Genomic DNA, 20,754 nt, shown 5'->3' on the forward strand with positions numbered 1-20,754 from the left:
TATCAGGCTTGGGATCCACCTTCTCTATCAGAACCTGGGGTAGCAGGCTTGGGATCCACTTTCTCTATCAGAACCTGGGGTAGCAGGCTTGGGATCCACCTTCTCTATCAGAACCTGGGGTAGCAGGCTTGGGATCCACCTTCTCTATCAGAACCTGGGATAGCAGGCTTGGGATCCACCTTCTCTATCAGAACCTGGGGTATCAGGCTTGGGATCCACAGCTCTGGGTAATAAGTGAGGCCGAGGAGGAGGAGGAAGAGGAGGAGGAGAAAGAGGACGAGGAAGATGAGGAGGAGGAGGAAAAAGGAGGAAGAGGAGGAGGAGGAAGACGAGGAGAAAGAGGAACAGGAGGAGGAAAAAGAGGAGGAAGAGGAGGTGGACAACGAGGAGAGGAGGAGGAGGAGGAAGGCAAGGAGGGCTCCCACCCCGGGACCAGGCCAATCCTGAGCAGTGCTGGGTGCAGACGGAGCAGCCTCACTTGTTCTGTTGGATCAGCAGCCGCAGGCTGCTGGGCTCGGTCAGGGCCACGTCAGCATCCACGCTGAAGTAGTAGGTGCAGCTGCGGTCCTGCCGGCACAGGTCTCTGCAAGGAGGAGGACACAGGGTCAGTGCACCTGATCCTGGAGCTACTGGTGGCTGCTCACATCTGTGACCACAGTCTGGCTTCACCACATATCAGCCAAGGGGCTTTAGAGAGGTCACACCAGCAGCCTCAAAGGTTCCTCCCGACTGAGTCCCAAACCCCTGGACTGCTGGGCTCTCACCCAAGGCCCAGAGGTTGGCAACTGGTATCAAGTGCCCTGAAAATCCTGGCACTGGGAAGAACACAGCCCACAGGTGCCTACATGGCCCAGGGTGGGGAGTAAGCTGGGGCTGCCCTTCTGAAATGCAATTTGGTAACTTGTACAAAAGCCTTAAAAATTTATGTTACTTTTGTTTATCTGGTACGGGACTCAGCAAACCAGGGTCTGTGAGTCAAACTCTGGCCCTGCCTGGTTTTGTACAGCTCATGGGCTAAGAACAGTTTTATGTTTTTCCTTTTATTTTTGTTTTTATTTATTTATTTATTTTTGAGAACAAGCCTCACTCTATTGCCCAGGTCGGAATGCAATGGTGCAATCTCAGCTCACTGCAACCTCCACCTCCCAGGTTCAAGCAATTCTCCCACCTCCGCCTCCCAAGTAGCTGGGATTAGAGGTATGCACCACCATGCCTGGCTAATTTTTGTATTTTTAGTAGAGACAGGGTTTTACCATGTTGGCCAAGCTGGTCTCGAACTCCTGACCTCAGGTGATCCGCCAGCCTCGGCCTCCCAAAGTGCTGGGATTACAGGCGTGAGCCACTGCGCCCAGCCTTTTTTCCTTTTTTTAGAGATAGGGGTCTCACTGTGTCGCCCAAGATGGAATGCAGTGGCACAATCATAGCTCACTGCAGCCTCAACTTCCCCAGCTCAAGCAATCCTTGGCCTCCCAAAGTGCTGGGATTATAGGCATCAGCCACTGCACTTGGCTGGTTTTATGTTTTTAAACGGTTTCAAGAAAAAAAAACCAAAAGAAGAAGATGTAAAAATTATGTGAAGGTCATCACCAGGTGCAGTGGCTCATGCCTGTAATCCCAGCACTCTGGGAGGCTGAGGCGGGAGGATAACTTCAAGCCAGGAGTTTGAGACCAGCCTGGGCAACATAGCAAGACCATGTCTCTACAAAAAATAAAAATAAATAAATTAACTAGGCGCAGTGGCTCACACCTGTAATCCCAGCACTTAGGGGGACCGAGACAGGCGGATCACTTGAGGTCAGGAGCTCAAGACAGGCCTGGACAACATGGTGAAACCCGTCTCTACTAAAAATACAAAAATTAGCCAGGTGTGGTAGCATGCACCTATAATCCCATCTACTCGGGAGGCTGAGGCAAGAGAATGGCTTGAACCCGGGACAGGGAGGTTGCAGTGAGCCGAGATCGCGCCACTGCACTCCAGCCTGAGTGACAGAGTTAAGACTCTGTCTCTAAATAAATATATAAATAAAAATTTAAAAATTAACTGGATGTGATGGCACACGCCTGTAGTCCCAGCTTCTTGGGGGGCTGAGGCAGGAGGATCACTTGAACCCAGGGGTTTGAGGCTATAGTAAGCTACGATCCTGCCACTGCACTCCAGCCTGGATGACAAGAGTGACACCAAGTCTCAAAAAAAAAAATGACATGAAAGTCAAATTTCAGTGCTGATAAATGAAATTTTGCTGGAATGCAGCCTCACTCATTCACTTATGTATTATTTGTGGCTGCTTCTGTGCTACTAGGGCAGAGTTGAGGGTCATAACAGAGCAAGCAGAGCCAATTTGCAAAGATTTATGATCTAATCCTTAGCAGGAAGTTTGCCAGCCTTTGATCTGGACTGTCTGACTCTTCCACAATCAACACAAATTACTTCTTTCTTTGTTTTTGTTTTGCTTTATGAGACAAGGTCTCGCTCTGTTTCCCAGGCTGGTACACAGTGGTGCAATCACGGCTCACTGCAACCTCGACTTCCCGGGCTCAAGAGGTCCTCCTGCCTCAGCTTCTTCAGTAGCTGGGACCCCAGGTTCAAGCCACCACACTTGGCTATTTTTTTTTAATTTCTGAAGAGATAGGGTCTTGCTATGTTGCCCAGGCTGCTCTCGAACTCCTGGCCTCAAGCGATCCTTCAGCTTTGGCCTCTCAAAGTGCAGGGATTACAGGCATGAGCCACTGCTCCCGGCCTTTTTTTTTTTTTTTTTTTAAATAATAAAGCAAAACATTTGAGGTTGGCTCCCTAATTGTCAGCCTTTGTCTATTCTACTTCTGCCCCCAGTCCTTCCTCTTTCTCTGATTTGCTTCCTGAACCCAAATAACATGGCTCAGCCCTGCTCAGGAGCCCCGGGGGTTGGCAGGACAGAGGCTACTTCCCCATTGGACAGATGGAAACTCCAAGGCCCAGAAAGGGGCAGGAACTTGCTAGAGCACACACAGCCTTCTGAATTCCTGTCACTCAGCCTGCTGCTCCTTACCACAGCCACAGCTCCCCTGCCCGCCACTGTCAGTGGAGAGTACTGTGGCCCACAACTCACGCGCCCATGTTCCTGGCATCTGCATTCGCCATCCGCACCTCGGGGCCCACCAGCTTCACGGACTGGTACTCGCTGCCATGCTCTGCCAAGAACTCTTCCACCTGAGCCTTGTGGTGCTGCTCCTGGGGTTGGGGATGGGGAAGGGGATTGGGGGGTGAGGAGGAGGACACAGCTTCCACCCAGGGACTGCAGCACCTCCTGTCACTGCCAGGCCGTGCCCCTTCATCTCTGGCACCCCTGGCCATCTGCTTTCCTGTCTCCAGACCTTTGCCCATGCCAGCACTGTGCCAGGAACACCCTTCCCTGGCCAACCTTTGCCCATTCTCTGACCAGGCCAGGCCTCCTAAGAGCCTCTGTCATCAGGATAGAGCCCTGCCACCACGCTTAGGATCCCACATCCAGAGACACTGCTGATTCCTGGGTGTGGCCCAGGGATCCACTTTGTTACAAAATGTGCCAGGTGATCCTCGACTTCGCTTTGAAAAACAACAGTCCAGGCCTGGCACAGTGGCTCATGCCTGTATTCCCAGAACTTTGGGAGGCCGAGGCAGGTAGATCACAAGGTCAGGAGTTCAAGACTAGCCTGGCCAAGATGGTGAAACCGCGCCTCTATTAAAAATACAAAAATTAGCCAGGCTTGGTGGCGGGCACTTGTAATTCCAGCTACTTGGGAGGCTGAGGCAGAGAACTGCTTGAACCCGGGAGGCAGAGGTTACAGAGGCAGAGAACTTCTTCAACTCGGGAGGTGGAGGTTGCAGTGAGCCAAGATCGTGCCATTGCACTCTAGCCTGGGAGACACAGCGAGACTCCATCTCAAAAAAAAAAAGGAAAAACAACAGTCCGGCTGGGTGCGGTGGCTCATGGCTGTAATCCCAGCACTTTGGCAGGCCGAGGGAGGCTGATCACGAGGTCAGGAGATCGAGACCATTCTGGCCAACATGGTGAAACCCCATCTCTACTAAAATACAAAAAATTAGCCAGGCATGGTGGCAGGCGCCTGTAATCCCAGCTACTCGGGAGGCTGAGGCAGGAGAATGGCTTGAACCCCAGAGGCAGAGGTTGCAGTGAGCTGAGATCACGCCATCGCACTCCAGCCTGGGCAACAGAGCAAGACTCCGTCTCAAAAAAAAAAAAATACAAAAAGTTAGCCAGTTGTGATGGCGCATGCCCGTAGACCCAGTTACTTGGGAGGCTGAGGCAGGAGAATCGCTTGAACCCAAGAGGCAGAGGTTGCAGTGAGCTGAGATCATGCCACTGCACTCCAGCCTGGGTGACACAGTGAGACTCTGTCTCAAAAAAAAAAAAAAAGAAAACCAATTTGACTGCCACCAGATACAATTAGGAAGGATTAACAGGGACAGGGATGAAAGTGAAGATGACAACAGTTAGAAGCATCTAGATGCGTCCTGTGCACCAGGCACCTTTTACGAACTTCGCATGTCAACTTGCTTAGCCCTTGCAGCAATTCTGTGTGATTGGACAATTATTATCCCTATTTTATTTTATTTATTTATCTATTTAATTTCTTTTTTTGAGACGGAGTTTTGCTCTTGTTGCCCAGGCTGGGGTGCAATGGTGCAATCTCGGCTCACTGCAACCTCTGCCTCCCAGGTTCAAGCGATTCTCCTGCCTCAGCCTCCTGAGTAGCTGGGATCACAGGCATCTGCCACCACACCCGGCTTAATTTTGTATTTTTAGTAGAGGCAGGGTTTCATCATGTTGGTCAGGCTAGTCTCGAACTCCCGACCTCAGGTGATCCGCCCACCTCGGCCTCCTAAACTGCTGGGATTACAGGCATGAGCCACTGCGCCCGACTTTTATCCCTATTTTATAGATGAGAAACTAAAGCACAGAGAGGTTGAGTAATGTGCCCAAGGTCACACAGCCAATAAAAATAGCGGTGCTGGGATTCAAACTCACCCAGTTTGACTCCAGTCAACTCAGTGATTTGGGGACACAGTCCACCGGTGACTGTCATTTGGCCCAGATAAGCTAGATTCGGTGAGACCCTCAGAGGTCTCGGGCTACCTTGTGAAGCTGGGCCCTGGATCTAAGCCACATGACGACCCCACAGAGTGCCTGTTACTCACGTGGTTGTGGATGAAAAGTCGCATGTGTTTCTGGGGGTAGTGGAGCCGCAGGAGCCGCTGGAAGAACAGGGACACGAACGGCGTGGGCTGTTCGATGAACACGCCAACCAGGACCGTGGGCAGAGCTTCATCCTGCACCAAGGAGGGCGGCATAAGAGTCCAGCAGTGTCCAGCTGCAGCACTGCCACTCCACCCCAGGGTGGCCCAAGGGAGCCAGAGCCAGAATCAGAAGCATGTAGACTTCCCAGGAAAGGTGCCCGGGCTGGGGAACTCCAGGCAGTGGGTACGGGGGGCAGGGAAGCAGCAGGAGGGTGCCCCGGGGAGGGAGCAGCAGGAGCCCAGGCCTGGAACAACGACCCGATTGAGGGCCTGCTGTCAGGAGATCGTGGCTGGTGTGGTGTTCAAGGTGAGTCATAAATGAGGATGAGGTTCATGGGATGGGGAGGGGGCTGCAGGAGAGCCTGAAGGACCAGGCAGAAGAAACCAGAACCTGGACATCTCGGGGGAAGCTAGAGACATGCAGTCTGAGAGGGCTTCCAGGAGGAGGCACTTGGGTGGCAACCGGGATAGAACCCCAGGCAGGGAGGTGACCCCTTCACTTTCCAGCAAAGACAATGGAGTCTATTCCAGAATCACCCATCTCACCATCTCAGGGGACTGAGCCCCCCGTGTCCCTCAGGCACAGGCCTGGGCGCAGCCTCACCCCAATGCCCTTGAGGCTTCGCAAGCCTTCGTCACACACGGTGCAGCCTGTCTCGAAGGTCCAGAAGCGCGGGATGTAGTTGCCCAAGTAGTTCAACTGCAGCTGTCGGGGAGACGTGGGGTCAAAGAGAAGCCAGCCAGCTCCACCTGCCACAGCCCTGACTCACATCTCCCTGGGCCCCCAGTGGGTCAGCAACATCCGGCTCCCTCCCACTCCCTAAGAGGGTCTTGGAGATAATGCTCCATCCCCAGGAGATCACCAAGCCGCTCTGAGAGAGGGCGGGGGAGGGCTTGGCGCTCTAGTGCTCCTGCCGAGAGCTTGTAAAATGCAGATTCCTGGGTCTCACCCCGCTCAGAGATTCCATCTGAACAGATCCTGGGTGGAGTCGGGAAATTTGCATTTTAAACACATCACATCCTCCTTCCTCTCCCACATTCCGGCAGTGAAGGACCACACTCAAATATGCTATAAGCTATGAGCCAGTTCCCCAGGGGCCAGTGAGGTCCATTCTGTCCCTGGCCGCAACTGCACCCAGTCCCTTCTGTCACCATGAACGCAGGACATCTGTCCTGCTTATGACTATGTGTTATTGTCCCGTGCAAACATGAAATAAAGGTTTACTGAGTGAATAAATGACTCTGCCCTGGGGTGACAGAGTGCAGATGGCTCTGGTAGCCCAGCCTAGGCCTGGATGGGGACAGCAGCCTCCTATGTGTCCTGTGCCCAGCGAGAATAGAGAAGAGTACCACTGACCACCACAGCAGGAAAAGAAGGCACCACGCTGAGCTCAGGACAGAGGCAGTGAGTTCATAGCAGGCCCCAGGTAGGTGGCCCTGGCCCCAGGGAGACACTGTGGGGTCACAGTGAGAATGAAATTGGGGCTCTGGCCCCCTCCCACACTCCCCAGGGGCTGGGGCCCCCCTACCTTAGTTGGCCCGTTGCCATGGATCAGGACCGGGAGGGTGTCATAGGCCAGGTTCCTCGCTCTCACGTGGCCCATTTCAAACTTGAGCACGACCTCATCTGGGGGTCAGAAAGCACAGCCCCACCCAGCATCAGACCCAGAGGTCAGGCTCAGGGTCCAACCAGCTGGGCTCAAATCCCAGCTCTGCAGTGAGTAGATTATGTCCTTGGGCAAGTCTCTTCTCTCTAAGCCTCAGTTTCCTCATCTATAAAATAGGAATAATCCCTTCCTCATAGGGTGAGGGGGAGGATTTGTGTTGGGCAAGCGTGGGGCACCAAGCCTGGCCCATGATGAGCACAGAATCCATAGCAACCCCTGTGCTTGTTGTGGTTACTTACAGCCAGAAGCAGGGACTGGGAAAAAAACAAAGACCTGGAACATCCCAGTTGCAGACACCCCAGAGAAGCTCCAAGAGAAAGGGTCTGGGAGGCACCTTCTCTGAGTAGGCAGAGCAGCACTGAGAAAATGCCAGAGTCATGAGCAGGGGAGGCCTGGGCATGATCAGGACAGATCTTGTCCCAGTGGAGGGAGCCCCTGCAGCAGGGTTCCAATACCCATGGGTGGGTGTGTGTGTGTGGGGGTGTGTGTGTGTGTGTGTGTGTGTGTGTGTGTGTGTGTGTGCAGCAGGATTCCAATACCCATGGGTGTGTGTGTGTGTGTGTGTGTGTGTGTGTGTGTGTGTGTTTTTAGACGGAGTCTCGTGTGTGTGTGTGTTTTTTTTTTTTTAGACGGAGTCTCATTCTATTGCCCAGTCTGGAGTGTAGTGGCATGATCTCGGCTCACTGCAACCTCCGCCTCCCAGGTTCAAGTGGTTTTCCTGCCTCAGCCTCCTGAGTAGCTGGGATTACAGGCACATGCCACCATGCCCGGCTAATTTTTGTATTTTTAGTAGAGACGGGGTTTCGCCATGTTGGTCAGGCTGGTCTAGAACTCCTGACCTCTGGTGATCCACCCACCTTGGCCTCCCAAAGTGCTGGGATTACAGGCATGAGCCACTGTGCCCGGCCCCCAATACCCATGTTTGACCCTATTAGTCTGCACATAGGAAAATGGGTATTTCAGCTGGGCACGCTGGCTCACACCTGTAATCCCAGCACTTTGGGAGGCCAAGGTTGGAGGATCACTTGAGCCCAGGAGTTTAAGACAAGCCTGCGCAACATAGCGAGACCCTGTCTCTATTTTAAAAATTAAAATAGGGCTGGGCATGATGGCTCACGTCTGTAATCTCAGCACTTTGGGAGGCCGAGACAGGCGGATCACCTGAGGTCAGGAGTTCGAGACCAGCCTGGCCAACATAGTGAAACCCCGTCTCTACTAAAAAAATACAAAAATTAGCCAGGCATGGTGGCATGCGCCTGTAATCCCAGCTACTTAGGAGGCTGAGGCAGGAGAATCACTTGAACCTGGGAAGCGGAGGTTGCAGTGAGCTGAGAATTCGCCACTGCATTCTAGCCTGGGCGACGGAGCAAGACTCCATCTTAAAAAAAAAAAAAAAAGGAAAACAGATAGCTCCTGACCTACGTGGATCTGAACTCAGTGCTTCTTAACCCCCAGAAATCACAGGCAAAGGGCACGGTGTTTCTGCATTTTTCTGGGAGCAGAGCTGTAGCTTTCATCAGATTCTCAAAAGGGCCCATTTATCCACAAAATCAGCAATCAGTGGATCTGGTTCACTTCCTTTTGTAAAGATAAGAAAACTGAGTCCCCCATGGGGAGGAGGTGTGACTTGCCTGAGGTCACTCAGGAAGACCTACGGCAAAGCAATGTCATCACCAGCCACAGATGCGAGGCCAGGCCCAGGGATGTTTGTGGCATCAAGGGTCAAGTAGCCTTTTGCTTCCCAAGCTGCCCATCCCACCAGCTGAGTTCCTGCCCCCAGCCAGGACTCCTTCACCTGGAAGGTGGGAGGGCCGGGAAAGCGGGGAAAGAGGGCCCACCTGTAAGGACCTGGTATGCAGGGCAGGGGGTCCAGCACCTGCTGTGCGCATCCCCCAACTCCTCCCAGGCTGAATGCTCACTTGTCCCCGGCCCTCAAGAGAGACACGGCTCTGCGCCGGGACATCCAGGTGGCCCCTGGGGACCTGGGGATGAACCCAGTGACCTCCCAGCACAATGGCCAGAAAGAAGCAGCCCAGTTCTCCTCCTTGGGCTCGGGCCCTGCCTGGAATCCTTCCTATCACCCCTCTCAGGATCCACCCCTCCCCATGTGGGCTGCTCACCCAAGGCTCCATCCAGGTTCTGGAAGATACGGCAGCGGTGGTCCAGGGTGATATTGATCTGCTCCTGCAGGAAAGAAGGTACCAGGCTGCAGCAGGGACAGGCCCTGGGGGAGGCTGGGGCTACATCTCACCCAGTGTGGGGAATCTGTCCCCAAAGCTCAGCCCTCTCTCCCCACACCTACTCTGCCACGCCACATCAGGGCAGCTGGGTGCCCAGAGACCAGCAGCCAAGCTCCTGGGGTCTACAGTCTAGTGTCTCTACTCACAGAAAACCAGGGACTCTGAACTGGAAGGAATCTAAGAATGCAGCCGGCTCACCTACAACAATGACGGCCGTTAAGAGTAACTAGCGTCTGCCAAGCACTCCACTACATGCACATAGCTACTCCAAATAGTCTTTTTTTTGAGACAGAGTTTCGCTCTTGTCACCCAGGCTGGAGTGCAGTGGCATGACCTCGACTCACTGCAACCTCCGCCTCCTGGGTTCAAGCGATTCTCCTGCCTCAGACTCCTGAGTAGCTGGGACTACAGGCATGCACCACCATACCCGGCTAATTTTTTTTTTCTTTTTTTAGTAGAGATGGGATTTCGCCACGTTGAGCAGGCTGGTCTCGAACTCCTGACCTCAGGTGATCCACCCGCCTTAGCCTCCCAAAGTGCTGGGATGAAAGGCGTGAGCCATCGTACCTGGCCGCTACTCCAAATATTCTACACATGAGTTGGGTGCAGTGGCTCACACCTGTCATTCCAGCACTTTGGGAGGCTGAGGCAGAAGGATCACTTGAGCCCAAGAGTTTGAGACCAGCCTGGGTAACATGACGAAACTTCATCTCTATAAAAAAATTTTAAAATTAGCCAGACATGGTGGCGCAGGCCTATAGTCCCAGCTACTCAGGAGGCTGAGGTGGGAGAATCGCTTGAGTCCGGGAGGCTGAGGCTGCAGTGAGCTATGTTTCTGCCACTGCACATCAGCCTGGGTGGCAGTGAGACCCTGTCTCAAATAAATAAATAAATAAAATATTCTACATATATTAATCAATTTAATCCTGACAACATCTCTGTGAGAAAGTATTATCATTATTGCTTTTTTTTTTGTTTTTTGAGATGCAGTCTTGCTCTTGTCTCCCAGGCTGCAGTGCAACGGCACAATCTCAGCTCACTGCAACCTCTGCCTCCCATGTTCGAGCAATTCTCCTGCCTCAGCCTCCTGAGTAGCTGGGATTATAGGCGCCTGCCACCACGCCTGGCTAATTTTTATATTTTTAGAAGAGACAGGGTTTCATCACGTTGGCCAGGCTGGTCTCAAACTCCTGACCTCAGGTGATCCACCCACCTCAGCCTCCAAAAGTGCTGGGATTACAGGTGTGAGCCACCGCGCCTGGCCCATTATTGCATTTTATAACGGAAAAGGCAAGGGACAGAGAAGTTGCCCAATGTCACACAGCTAGTAAATGGTGAGCTAGGATTGGAACCCAGACAGCCTGGCCCTGAAGTCCTTATTCTGAACCAATGAACAATGCTGCCTCTTTAAGACCCAACAGCCAGGCGCGGTGGCTCATGCCTGTAATCCCAGCACTTTGAGAGGCCGAGGCAGGTAAAGCACCTGAGGACAGGAGTTTGAGACCAGCCTGGCCAACGTGGTGAAACCCCATCTCTACTAAAAATACAAAAATCAGCCAAGCGTGGTGATGCATGCCTGTAGTCCTAGCTACTCGATACGCTGAGGCTCCAGAATCGCTTGAACCAGGGCGGTGGAGGCTGCAGTGAGCCAAGATTGCACCACTGTACTCCAGCCTGGGCGACAGAGCGACTCTGTCCCAAGAAGAAAAAAATAGGATTAGTGTCCTTACCAATGAGGCCCCGTGAGCTCCCTACCCCCTTCCACCATCTGAGGACACAGAGAGAAGTCAGTTGTCTCTGTACCAGTTAGAGGGCTCTGACCAGAACCCAGCTGTGATCTCACCCTTCCAGCCTCCAGAACCATGAGAAATTCACATCCGTTGTCTGGGAGCCACCTAGCCTATGGCAGTTTGTCAGAGCAGCCTGAACAGACTAAGACACCAACCCAGGGGTTCAGGCCCGAGAAGAGCTGTTCCCGTGCAGCCTGGCCGGTGGATCCCCAGCCCCCTCTCCTTGGCCCGCCCACTGCCTCTTACCCTCTTCTCCGGGTCCAAGAAGATCCTGGTGTAAAACAGCTGGTCGCTGTCGCTGTCCTGGCCCTCCCACTCGGCCACCAGTTTGCTGAGGTTGGGGGCATAACCGATGAAGCCTGAAGGTTGGTGGGTGGGGACACCGAGACAAACCCTTAGCTTCCAGCCTCTAAGCCAGGGGCTTCCTCCCACCCTTCCCTCTTATCCACCTCCACTCATATGCCCACAAACCCTGTCACCTCTCAGAAGTCCTCCTGAATTGACAGGAGGTGGGGTTGCAGGTTGGAAATGGGCCTGCCAGTGAATGTCACTTATTAATGAGTTCCTAATGACCCCAAGAATAAGACCAATGGTGCCCACTAAGCTGTACTGTTCAGTGCTGGGCACCACATAGGTGGTGAAGAAACGGATTGTACGAGGAGCCCCTGGAGAGCAGGGCTGGGAGGATACAGGCCTGGTGTCCCTTTTTACGGTTATCTGGGAAACCTGGCCCAGAGAAGGGAAAGGCTGGGCCAAGCTCACACAGTGCCTTGGGGGCTGAGACCTGGCATAGTGGGGAAGCCCACATGGGCCCCTGGCTAGAGTACAGACGTGACAGGCAACCACGAGAGCAATGGGACATCCCTACTCCTGGGCCTGGGCCAGGGCAAGGCCATCTGGACTGTGCTTACTCTGGACCAGTGGAAAAAAGTGTCTGTTGAGGGCAGATGGCAGATCCCCATCTGAGGTTGAAAAGAGGCCTGTGGATTTTATTCTCCATGCAGTGGAAAGTCATTAAGTGATGTGTGTGAATTTGCATCTTTATTTATTTATTTATTTTTAAGACAATGTCTCGCTCTGTCGCCCAGGCTGGAATGCAGTGGCGCGATCTCGGCTCGCTGCAAGCTCCACCTCCCGGGTTGACGCCATTCTCCTGCCTCAGCCTCCCGAGTAGCTGGGACTACAGGTGCCCGCCACCACACCTGGCTAATTTTTTGTATTTGTAGTGGAGACGGGGTTTCATCGTGTTAGCCAGGATGGTCTCGATCTCCTGACCTCGTGATCCGCCCACCTCGGCCTCCCAAAGTGCTGAGATTACAGGCGTGAGCCACCGTGCCCAGCCTATTTATTTATTTTTTTGAGTGCAGTGGCACAATCTCGGCTCACTGCAACCTCTACCTCCTGGGTTCAAGAGATTCTCCTGCCTCAGCTTCCCAAGTAGCTGGGATTACAGGCGTGTACCACCACGCCCAGCTACCTTTTATATTTTTGGTAGAGATGGGGTTTTGCCATGTTGGCCAGGCTGGTCTTGAACTCCTGGCCTCAAGTTATCCTCCCACCTCGGCCTCCCAAAGTGCTGAGATTACAGGCGTGAGCCACCACGCCCGGCCTTGGATTTGCATCGTTTAAAGAAACCTCTGGCTGCTGGATGGAGAATGGCCTGGAAGGGCATGAGGGCAGGGATTGGCAGAGCAGTAAGGAGGCTCCTAGCAATGGCCAGGAGCCCAGTGAGAATGGCGGCAGTGAACTGTGGGCCGGAGAGAGCAGATTCCAGAGATCTTTAGGAAGTAGGAGGCAGGTGGCCAGGTGTGGTGACTCATGCCTATAATCCCAGCACTTTGGGAGGCCGAGGCAGGTGGATCACTTAAGGCCAGGAGTTCGAGGCCCACCTGGCCAACATGGCGATACCCCATCTCTGCTAAATATACAAAAATTAGCTGGGCATAGTGGTGCATGCCTGTAATCCCAGCAACTTGGATGGCTGAGGCAGGAGGATTGCTTGAGCCCAAGAGGCGAGGGCTGCAGTGAGCTGAGATCCCACCACTGCACTCCAGCCTGGGCAACAGACTGAGATGCCATCTCAAAATTTAAAAAGTAGCAGACAGGTGACTGGCATCGGACGTAGGTGGAGGAGGGCAAGGGAGGAGTCAGGAGTGACTCCTGGGTTCTATCCATGGGGCTGCGTGTCTGTTGAATGAGATCAGAACTGCAGGGGAGCACATTTGGGGTTGAAAAGTCAGGAGCTCTATTCAGGACATTCTGCACTGGAGACCTGTGAGACACCCACATTGCACGTCAAACAAGGGGGGTCCTCACAAAGGCAGTAGATGGACCCCTCTGCTGGGCCAAGCGCCCTGCACCCAGGCCTCTCACCTCCAGAGCCCAGGAACCTCTTGCCATCGGAGACCACCGGATACTTGGTCTCCAGCCTGCGGTCTGGGTAGATGAGCTCCTCGGCAGAGAAGACTACCTGGCTCCTGGCCTGCCGGAACTTCTTCAGGAGCTCCCGGGGCCCCGATGCAAACAGCACGTCGTAGCTGTGGCCAGAGCAGCAAGAAGACGGAGCAGGGCAGGGGTGAGCAGGGGCCCAGTGAGGGCACAGACAGGAGGGATCAGGGATCAAGTGCTCCACAAATGGCCCTCTGCCCACGCCAGCCTGGGCCACCATCTGGGAAATGGACCTGTCTCCGTCTGCAGCCCTGCCTGCCAGGTTCCCACCTGCACCGTGGGCAGAGAGATGGTCCCCACAACATGTCATTCTTCTCTTACTTAAAGGGGGCCCATCACACTCATGGGCCACCTCCTCTTTATCTTTTCACCAAGCCTGGGAATGGACTTCACTAAGACCGGGAATGGACACCCTAAAACTAGGCAACCTTAGCTAGAGTGGTCCCCCTTCTTCCCCGATGTTCTGGGAGGGCCTCATTTTAGAATATTCTTCTATCTTCCTCGGAGGGGCCCAGGCTAGGAAGCCCTGACCCACCTACCTGTCTGTGAAGAGAATGACCAGATCCTCCTTGTCTGCGTGCTTCTCCAGAGCTTTCTTCAGCAGCCGGACCTTCTGCCCTCCACCTGCCGACGTCCCCTTCTCCACATTCCAGTCCTCCCCTAGGCCAAGCGCCTGGAGAGAAACACCCCTTAACACGGGCTTTTGGTAAAGAAATATTTTTCCAGGGCTGGGCGTGGTGGCTCATGCTGGTAATCCCAGCACTTTGGGAGGCCGAGACGTGTGGACCACCTGAGGTCAGGAATTCAAGACCAGACTGGCCAACATGGCGAAACCCTGTCTCTACTAAAAACACAAAAATTAGCGGCGTGTGATGGGACACGCCTCTAATTCCAACTACTCCGGAGGCTGAAGCAGGAGAATTGCTTGGACCCGGGAGGTGGGGGTCCCAGTGAGCCGAAATCGCTCCATTGCACTTCAGCCTGGGAGACAGAGCAAGACTCCGTCTCAAAAAGAGAAAAAGAAAGAAATAATTTTTTTGCTTCTGTGGGTCCAGCAACTCTGACCCTCCTCTGTAAGGAAACCATTCTCCACCTGTGTGAAGCTTATCTGGTTCCTGGTGGTCATGTGACCATGCCTGTCCAATCAGAATGTCCCACCCTTCCTGTCACTCCCACACCCAGAGATCTGAGCATGTGACCCCAACATGGCCTATCAGCGCCTTCCCTGGGACTGTTCTGTGAAAAACAGAACAGTCTGCAGGCCTTTCCTAAAAAGGAAAGGCTGTCTCCTTCTGCTGAAGTTGAGAAACTGGGGCACATGAATCCGTGGCTGGTGGTCATCTTGCCACCACGATGAAAACAAACAGGGCCTAGAGATGGAAAGACAAGGCCCTCACTTTGCTGCTTGAATCCCTGGATCCAGCCATGCCTGAAGCAACCCTCTGCTGCAACCCTCATTCATGTGAGCTAATACACTTGCTTGCTGACTTAATGCCACTAGATTGCAAGCTCTGTGTAAGCAATGACTTGTTCTGTATTGCCCATCACCCTATTGCCAGTGCCCAACCTTGTGCCTGACATAAGGAAGCACTCAGGATACTCGTCTCCCTGCAGGGCTCAGCCCCATGGACTGCACAGAGAGGACACCAAGCCCATGCCAGTGGTCGATCGGGCATTAGCTCATGTTTCTTTTTTCTTTTCTTTTCTTTTCTTTTTTTTTTTTTTGAGACAGAGTTTCACTCTATTGCCCAGGCTGGAGTGCAGTGACGCCATGTTGGCTCACTGCAACCTCTGCCTCCCAGGTTCAAGTGATTCTCCTGCCTCAGCCTCCCAAGCAGCTGGGATTACAGGTGTGTGCCATCATGCCCAGCTAATTTTTTTGTATTTTTAGTAGAGATGGGGTTTCGCCATGTTGGCCAGGCTGGTCTCAAACTCCTGACCTCAGTGGATCATCAGACTCCCAAAGTGCTGGGAATACAGGCGTGAGCCCCCGCGCCGGACCACTCATGTTTCTTTAGAGCAGTGTTTATGATACCGGGAAGACGTCTAGACCATGCCCATCCCCAAATTATCTGGTAGAACTTGTGGAAATGCTGATCCCGAGGCCCTGTCCTCTAAACTAGCCTCTCAGGTGAGGCTCCTGCACACTAACATCTGAGCATTTCTCTAGCCAACTCTCTCCCTCTCCATCACCCCCTAGACTCATGCTGTGTCCTCTGCTGTGTCTTCCCATTACTGACTAACTCATTTTCATCCTTCAGGCTTCCAGAAGCCTCCCCTGTGGCCCCAAGTCTATCTCAAGAGCCATGGTAGTTTGGAAAGGACACTAGCTCCTAGATCCTCCTGCCACCCCTCACTGTCTCTGCCTCGCCCAGGAAACCCCTTACCTGGATCTTGTAGTTGAAGAACTGAGCTGAGCGCTTGAAGCGACGGAATCCCTCGGTCTCCTTAGTGGCCACCGTGAGGACTAAAAGGTTGTCTACAAAGACGAGGGTATGGTGAATGGGAATGGAGGATGAGGGAGGTGACGGGGGGAGGTCTTTGTTCCCAGTGACCTGTCAAATTCTGGCAGGAAGTGTCTTCATGTCAACCCATTACAGAACAGGGCCCAGGGAGGAAGGGATGGCAGAGCAGGAAATAACCCAGGTCTCCTGAGTCTCCTCCAGGGCTCCCTCCACCCAGTAACTGACCGATATAGTTGGATATTTGTCCCCTCCAAATTGCACGTTGAAATGTGATCCCCAGTGCTGGAGGTGGGGCCCAGTGGGAAGTGTTTGGGTCACAGAGGCGATCCCTCATGAATGGCTTGGTGCCATCTCCTCGGTAATGAGTGAGTTCTTGCTCTGAGTTCATGTGAGAGCTGGTTGGTTTTTATTTTTTTGAGACAGAGTCTCACTCTGTCACCCAGGCTGGAATGCAGTGGCATGATCTCAGCTCACTGCAACCTCCACCTCCTGGGTTCAAGCTATTCTCCTGCCTCAGCCTCCCAAGTAGCTGGGACTACGGGCGGGTGCCACCACACCTGGCTAATTTTTATGTTTTAGTGGCTTTGCCACGTTGGCCAGGCTGGTCTTGAACAGCTGACCTCTGGTGATCTGCTTCGGCCTCCGAAAGTGTTGGGATAACAGGCATGAGTCACCATGCCCGGCCAAGAGAGCTGGGGTTTTTTTTGTTTTTTTTTTTTTTTGAGACAGCATCTCGCTCTGTCACCTAAGCTGGAGTGCAGTGGCACAATCTCAGCTCACTGCAACCTCCACCTCCTGAGTAGCTGGGACTACAGGCACTCGCCACCATGCCCAGCTCATTTTTGTGTTTCTAATAGAGGCGGGGTTTCATCATGTTGGCCAGGCTGGTCTCAAACTCCTGACCTCAAATGATCCACACGCCTCGGCCTCCCAAAGTGCCGGGATTACAGGCATGAGCCACCGTGCCCAGCAGAGAGCTGGTTGTTTAAAAGAGCCTTGCACTTCCTCCTCTCTCTCGCTCCAGCTCTCACCATGTGACACGCCTGCCATGAGTCAAAGCTTCCTGAGGCCTCACTGGAAGCAGAACAGATGCTGATGGTATGCTTATACAGCCTGCAGAACTGTGAGCCAAATAAACCTCTTTTCTTGAGAAATTACCCAGCCACGGGTACTTCTTTACAGCAACATAAAACAGACAAATAAAGCATGTGCCGTAGACAGGGGAAGTGTCTACACCCTGCACTATAGGACTGAGTTTCTGGCTTTAGAGGGTGTGGAAGGAAGAATTTACTCTGAATGCTGACCACCAGGAAGATCTCTCTGGTCAATGATAGACATTAGCCCAGGGACAGCAAATACATGGCTCACAGATCCCTGCTCTCCATACCTAACCCAGGACAGACATTGCTAATCTATCTCACAGTCTTTCTTGCTGAGTATCACACGGCTCTAGATTCTCCCAACACCATGCTTGAGGCTGTTACAACCAATGAGTCGGCCCAGAGTGGAAACTGACTTGAAATCCACTGGTCCACTCCTGACCTTTGGCCAGGGCAGCCATTCCTACAATTTTAACAAGGAACCTCTCCCAGGCTCTGTAGTGTGGCCTGCCTCTGTAACAGAACCTTCTGGAAATAACTCCCCAGAGAGCATCTCAGGGAGCCCTGGGGAAGCCCCTCTCAGAGCACACTTTGAAGCTGTGTTCTCTGAGAAGTGAGGAGTCTGGAGCTAGCCTGCCTGGTTAGAATCCTAGCTCTGCTCCTTACTAGCCATGTGACCTGGGGCAAGTCCCTAGCCCTTCTGAGACTCAGTTTCCCCTTGGAAAGCAGGAATAATAATAGTACCTACTTCTCAGGGCTGCTGGAGTAATTAAATGATAAATGATAAATAAATGAGATCAGGCATGTAAAATCCTTATTGGGATGCTTGGCACACATGAAGAGGTATTACTGAAGGCTGGGCACAGTGGCTCACACCTGTAATCCCAGCACTTTGGCAGGCTGAGGCAGGCGGATCACCTGAGATCAGGAGTTTGAGAACAGCCTGGCCAACATGGTGAAACCCCGTCTCTACTAAAAATATAAAAATTAGCTGGGTGTGCCTGTAGTCCCAGCTACTTGGGAGGCTGAGACAGGAGAATTGCTTGAACCCAGAAGGTAGAAGTTGCAGTGAGCCAAGATCACACCACCACAGTCTAGCCTGGGTGACAGAGCAAGACTCTGTCTCAAAAAAAAAAAAAAAAAAAAAAGAGGTATTACTGGTGCTGATTAATGAGAAGCAAATGCCTTGGCCTGGCATTCAAGGCCCTCTCTGATCTGGCGGGTGATATACTCATCCTTCTCCATCATGCAGGCCCTCCTCCAACTGGGGGGGGGGGTCTCTCCTTGCTGGGTTCCTCCGTCCTACCATGGCTCCCTCTGTATCCCCTTTCTTGTTTTTGTTTTTTGGGGTTTTTTTTTGTTTTTGTTTTTGTTTTTTTTTGAGACCCAATCTCACTTCCGTTGCCCAGGCTGGAGTGCAGACGCACAATCATGGTTCATGGCTCACTGCAACCTCGACTTCCTGCACTCAGGTGATTCTCCCACCTCAGCCTCCCAAGTAGCTGGGAGGGACTACAGGTGCACACCACCATGCCCAGCTAAATTTTTTAGTGGAGATGAGGTTTCGCCATGTTACTCAGGCTGGTCTGGAACTCCCAGCCTCAACCGATCTGCCCACCTCAGCCTCCCAAAGTGCTGGGATTACAGGCGTGAGCCACCACACCCGGCCTGTATCTCCTTTCTCTAACCTTCCTCCAGGTCCCAGGGCCAGTGACAATGATGTCCCTTCCACCTCTATGAAGCCTTCTCGGATTTCTCCTGCCCTCTCTGGCCTCCAAGCCACAGAGGCAAGACCCACACTGCGGTGCTCATCATTGTCTCCCTGAGTGAGTCTTAGCTCCCTGAGGGTCTGCAGCTTACACTTTTCACCTGGTGGCCCTGGTGCCCAGATTGACAGCAGGCAGGTAAGGCCCTCCCCTCCCACCACATCAAGAAGTCAGGAGGAACCTAGACTGTAGGAACAAAGGGGCCTGGCTTGCCAGAGCTGGCGGGGCAGGGGTAGCCAGAGCAGGGAGCTGGCCCCAGGGCAGGGGGCTGGCGCCAGGCGGCCCAGCAGGGATTGGCAGGGATCAGCTGGGGTCCTGGGGGAGGAGGGGGTGGATACACCGGGCAGGTGTAGGAAGAAGAGGCCTCACTACCTGAACCTGGGATCCAGAAACGAGGGGTGCTGCTCACACTTGGGGGAGGGCTCCCCCAAGCTCCTGCCAGGCCGGTGAAGTCCCCCCCCAGGTGAAGAGAACCAGAGCCACCAGCTCTGAGGCCCTCTTGGCAACAGGGGGCTGCTGGGGACAGGAAGAGTGTCACATTTCATGGATGGAAAAAGCCAGCGTGAGAGCATGTGAGTGAGTGAGCGTGTGTCTGTGCGTGCGTGCGTCTGTGTGTGTGTGTGTATGCACAATTCGAGATTCTTGATGGAACAGGCTCTTGAACTTCAGCAGCAGGGGTGGGGGAAGGGGATGGGGTGGCGTGGCTCAAAGCCCCTTTCTCAAGTTCCTGCTTCTCAATAACAGCAACAATAATGGCTTACCTTCATCGAGCATTTTCTGTGTGCCAGACACTTTTTTTTTTTGAGAGAGTCTCGCTCTGTCACCCAGGCTGGAGTGCAGTGGCTAGATCTTGGCTCACTGCACCTCTATCTCCTGGGTTCAAGCGAGTCTCATGCCTCAGCCTCCCAAGTAGTTGGGATTACAGGTGCTGGCCAATACGCCCAGCTAATTTTTTGTATTTTTAGTAGAGACGGGGTTTCACCATGTTGGCCAGGCTGGTCTCAAACTCCTAACCTCAAGTCATCGACCTGCCTCGGCCTCCCAAAGTGCTGGGATTAGAGGCATGAGCCACCGCGCTGGCCTTTTTTTTTTTTTGAGACAGAGTCCCTCTATCCCCAGGATGGAGTGCAGTGGTGTGATCTTGGCTCACTGCAACCTCCGCCTCCCGAGTTCAAGCGATTCTCCTACCTCAGCGTCCCGAGTAGCTGGGATTACAGGCACACGCTGCCACACCCCAATGATTTTTGTATATTTAGTAGAGACGGGGTTTCACTATGTTGGCCAGGCTGGTCTCGAACTCCTGACCTCAGGTGATCTGCCTGCCTCAGCTTCCCAAAGTGCTGGATTACAGGCATGAGCCACCATGCCCAGCCAGCGCTGTTCCAAGCACTTCACACATAGTAACTGCTCACTTTCCAGTTAGGAAACCAAGGCTAGAGCTGGCGAGTGATGTGCCCAAGGGAGCTAGGAAGCAGCAGCACCAGGACTTGGACACAAGCCTGAACCCAGAGTCTCCTCTCTTAACCTAAATGCATGCACTGCCCAGCCAGGGACGGTGGCCAGGCCATCTGTTGAGAGGGCCCTGTCCCTCCATCTATGTAAGGGAGCTGTCTAGCTGCGCCCTCCCCACATGTCCACTTTCCTCCCCATAACCTGTCTCTTCCCTGTTTTCCAGGGAAACAGTGCTGCCGAGAACCCACACTGGGGCCTTAACCCCCAGGTTCTGTGGCCGGGCGCAGTGACTCACGCCTGTAATAGCAGCACTTTGAGAGACTGAGGCAGGTGGATCACCTGAGGTCAGGAGTTTAAGAGCAGCCTGGTCAACGTGGTGAAACCCTGTCTCTACTAAGAATACAAAAATTAGCCAGGCGTGGTGGCACATGCCTGTAATCCCAACTACTCGTGAGGCTCAGGCAAGAGAATTGCTTGAACCCGGGAGGTGGAGGCTGCAGTGAGCAGAGACTATGCCATTGCACTCTGGCCTGGGCGACAAGAGCAAAACT

General features: G+C 53.3%; 1 protein-coding gene across 1 annotated transcript in view; it reads right to left on the reverse strand.

The window, feature by feature from the left end:
* Positions 1–20,754, reverse strand: part of PLOD1 (procollagen-lysine,2-oxoglutarate 5-dioxygenase 1) — a 41,795-nt gene that overhangs the window by 12,538 nt on the left and 8,503 nt on the right. Inside the window, exons 2-11 of the mRNA XM_054438812.2 lie at positions 15,808–15,899; positions 13,960–14,093; positions 13,346–13,509; positions 11,219–11,331; positions 9,063–9,126; positions 6,805–6,902; positions 5,880–5,981; positions 5,177–5,308; positions 3,087–3,208; positions 479–583 (exon numbers count right to left, since the gene is read on the reverse strand). Coding sequence (XP_054294787.1) covers positions 479–583; positions 3,087–3,208; positions 5,177–5,308; positions 5,880–5,981; positions 6,805–6,902; positions 9,063–9,126; positions 11,219–11,331; positions 13,346–13,509; positions 13,960–14,093; positions 15,808–15,899 — 1,126 coding nt within the window. The remainder of the gene's footprint in view (positions 1–478; positions 584–3,086; positions 3,209–5,176; positions 5,309–5,879; positions 5,982–6,804; positions 6,903–9,062; positions 9,127–11,218; positions 11,332–13,345; positions 13,510–13,959; positions 14,094–15,807; positions 15,900–20,754) is intronic.

Source organism: Pongo pygmaeus, chromosome 1, assembly GCF_028885625.2.
Source record: "Pongo pygmaeus isolate AG05252 chromosome 1, NHGRI_mPonPyg2-v2.0_pri, whole genome shotgun sequence".
In the NCBI taxonomy this organism is placed as follows: domain Eukaryota; kingdom Metazoa; phylum Chordata; class Mammalia; order Primates; family Hominidae; genus Pongo; species Pongo pygmaeus.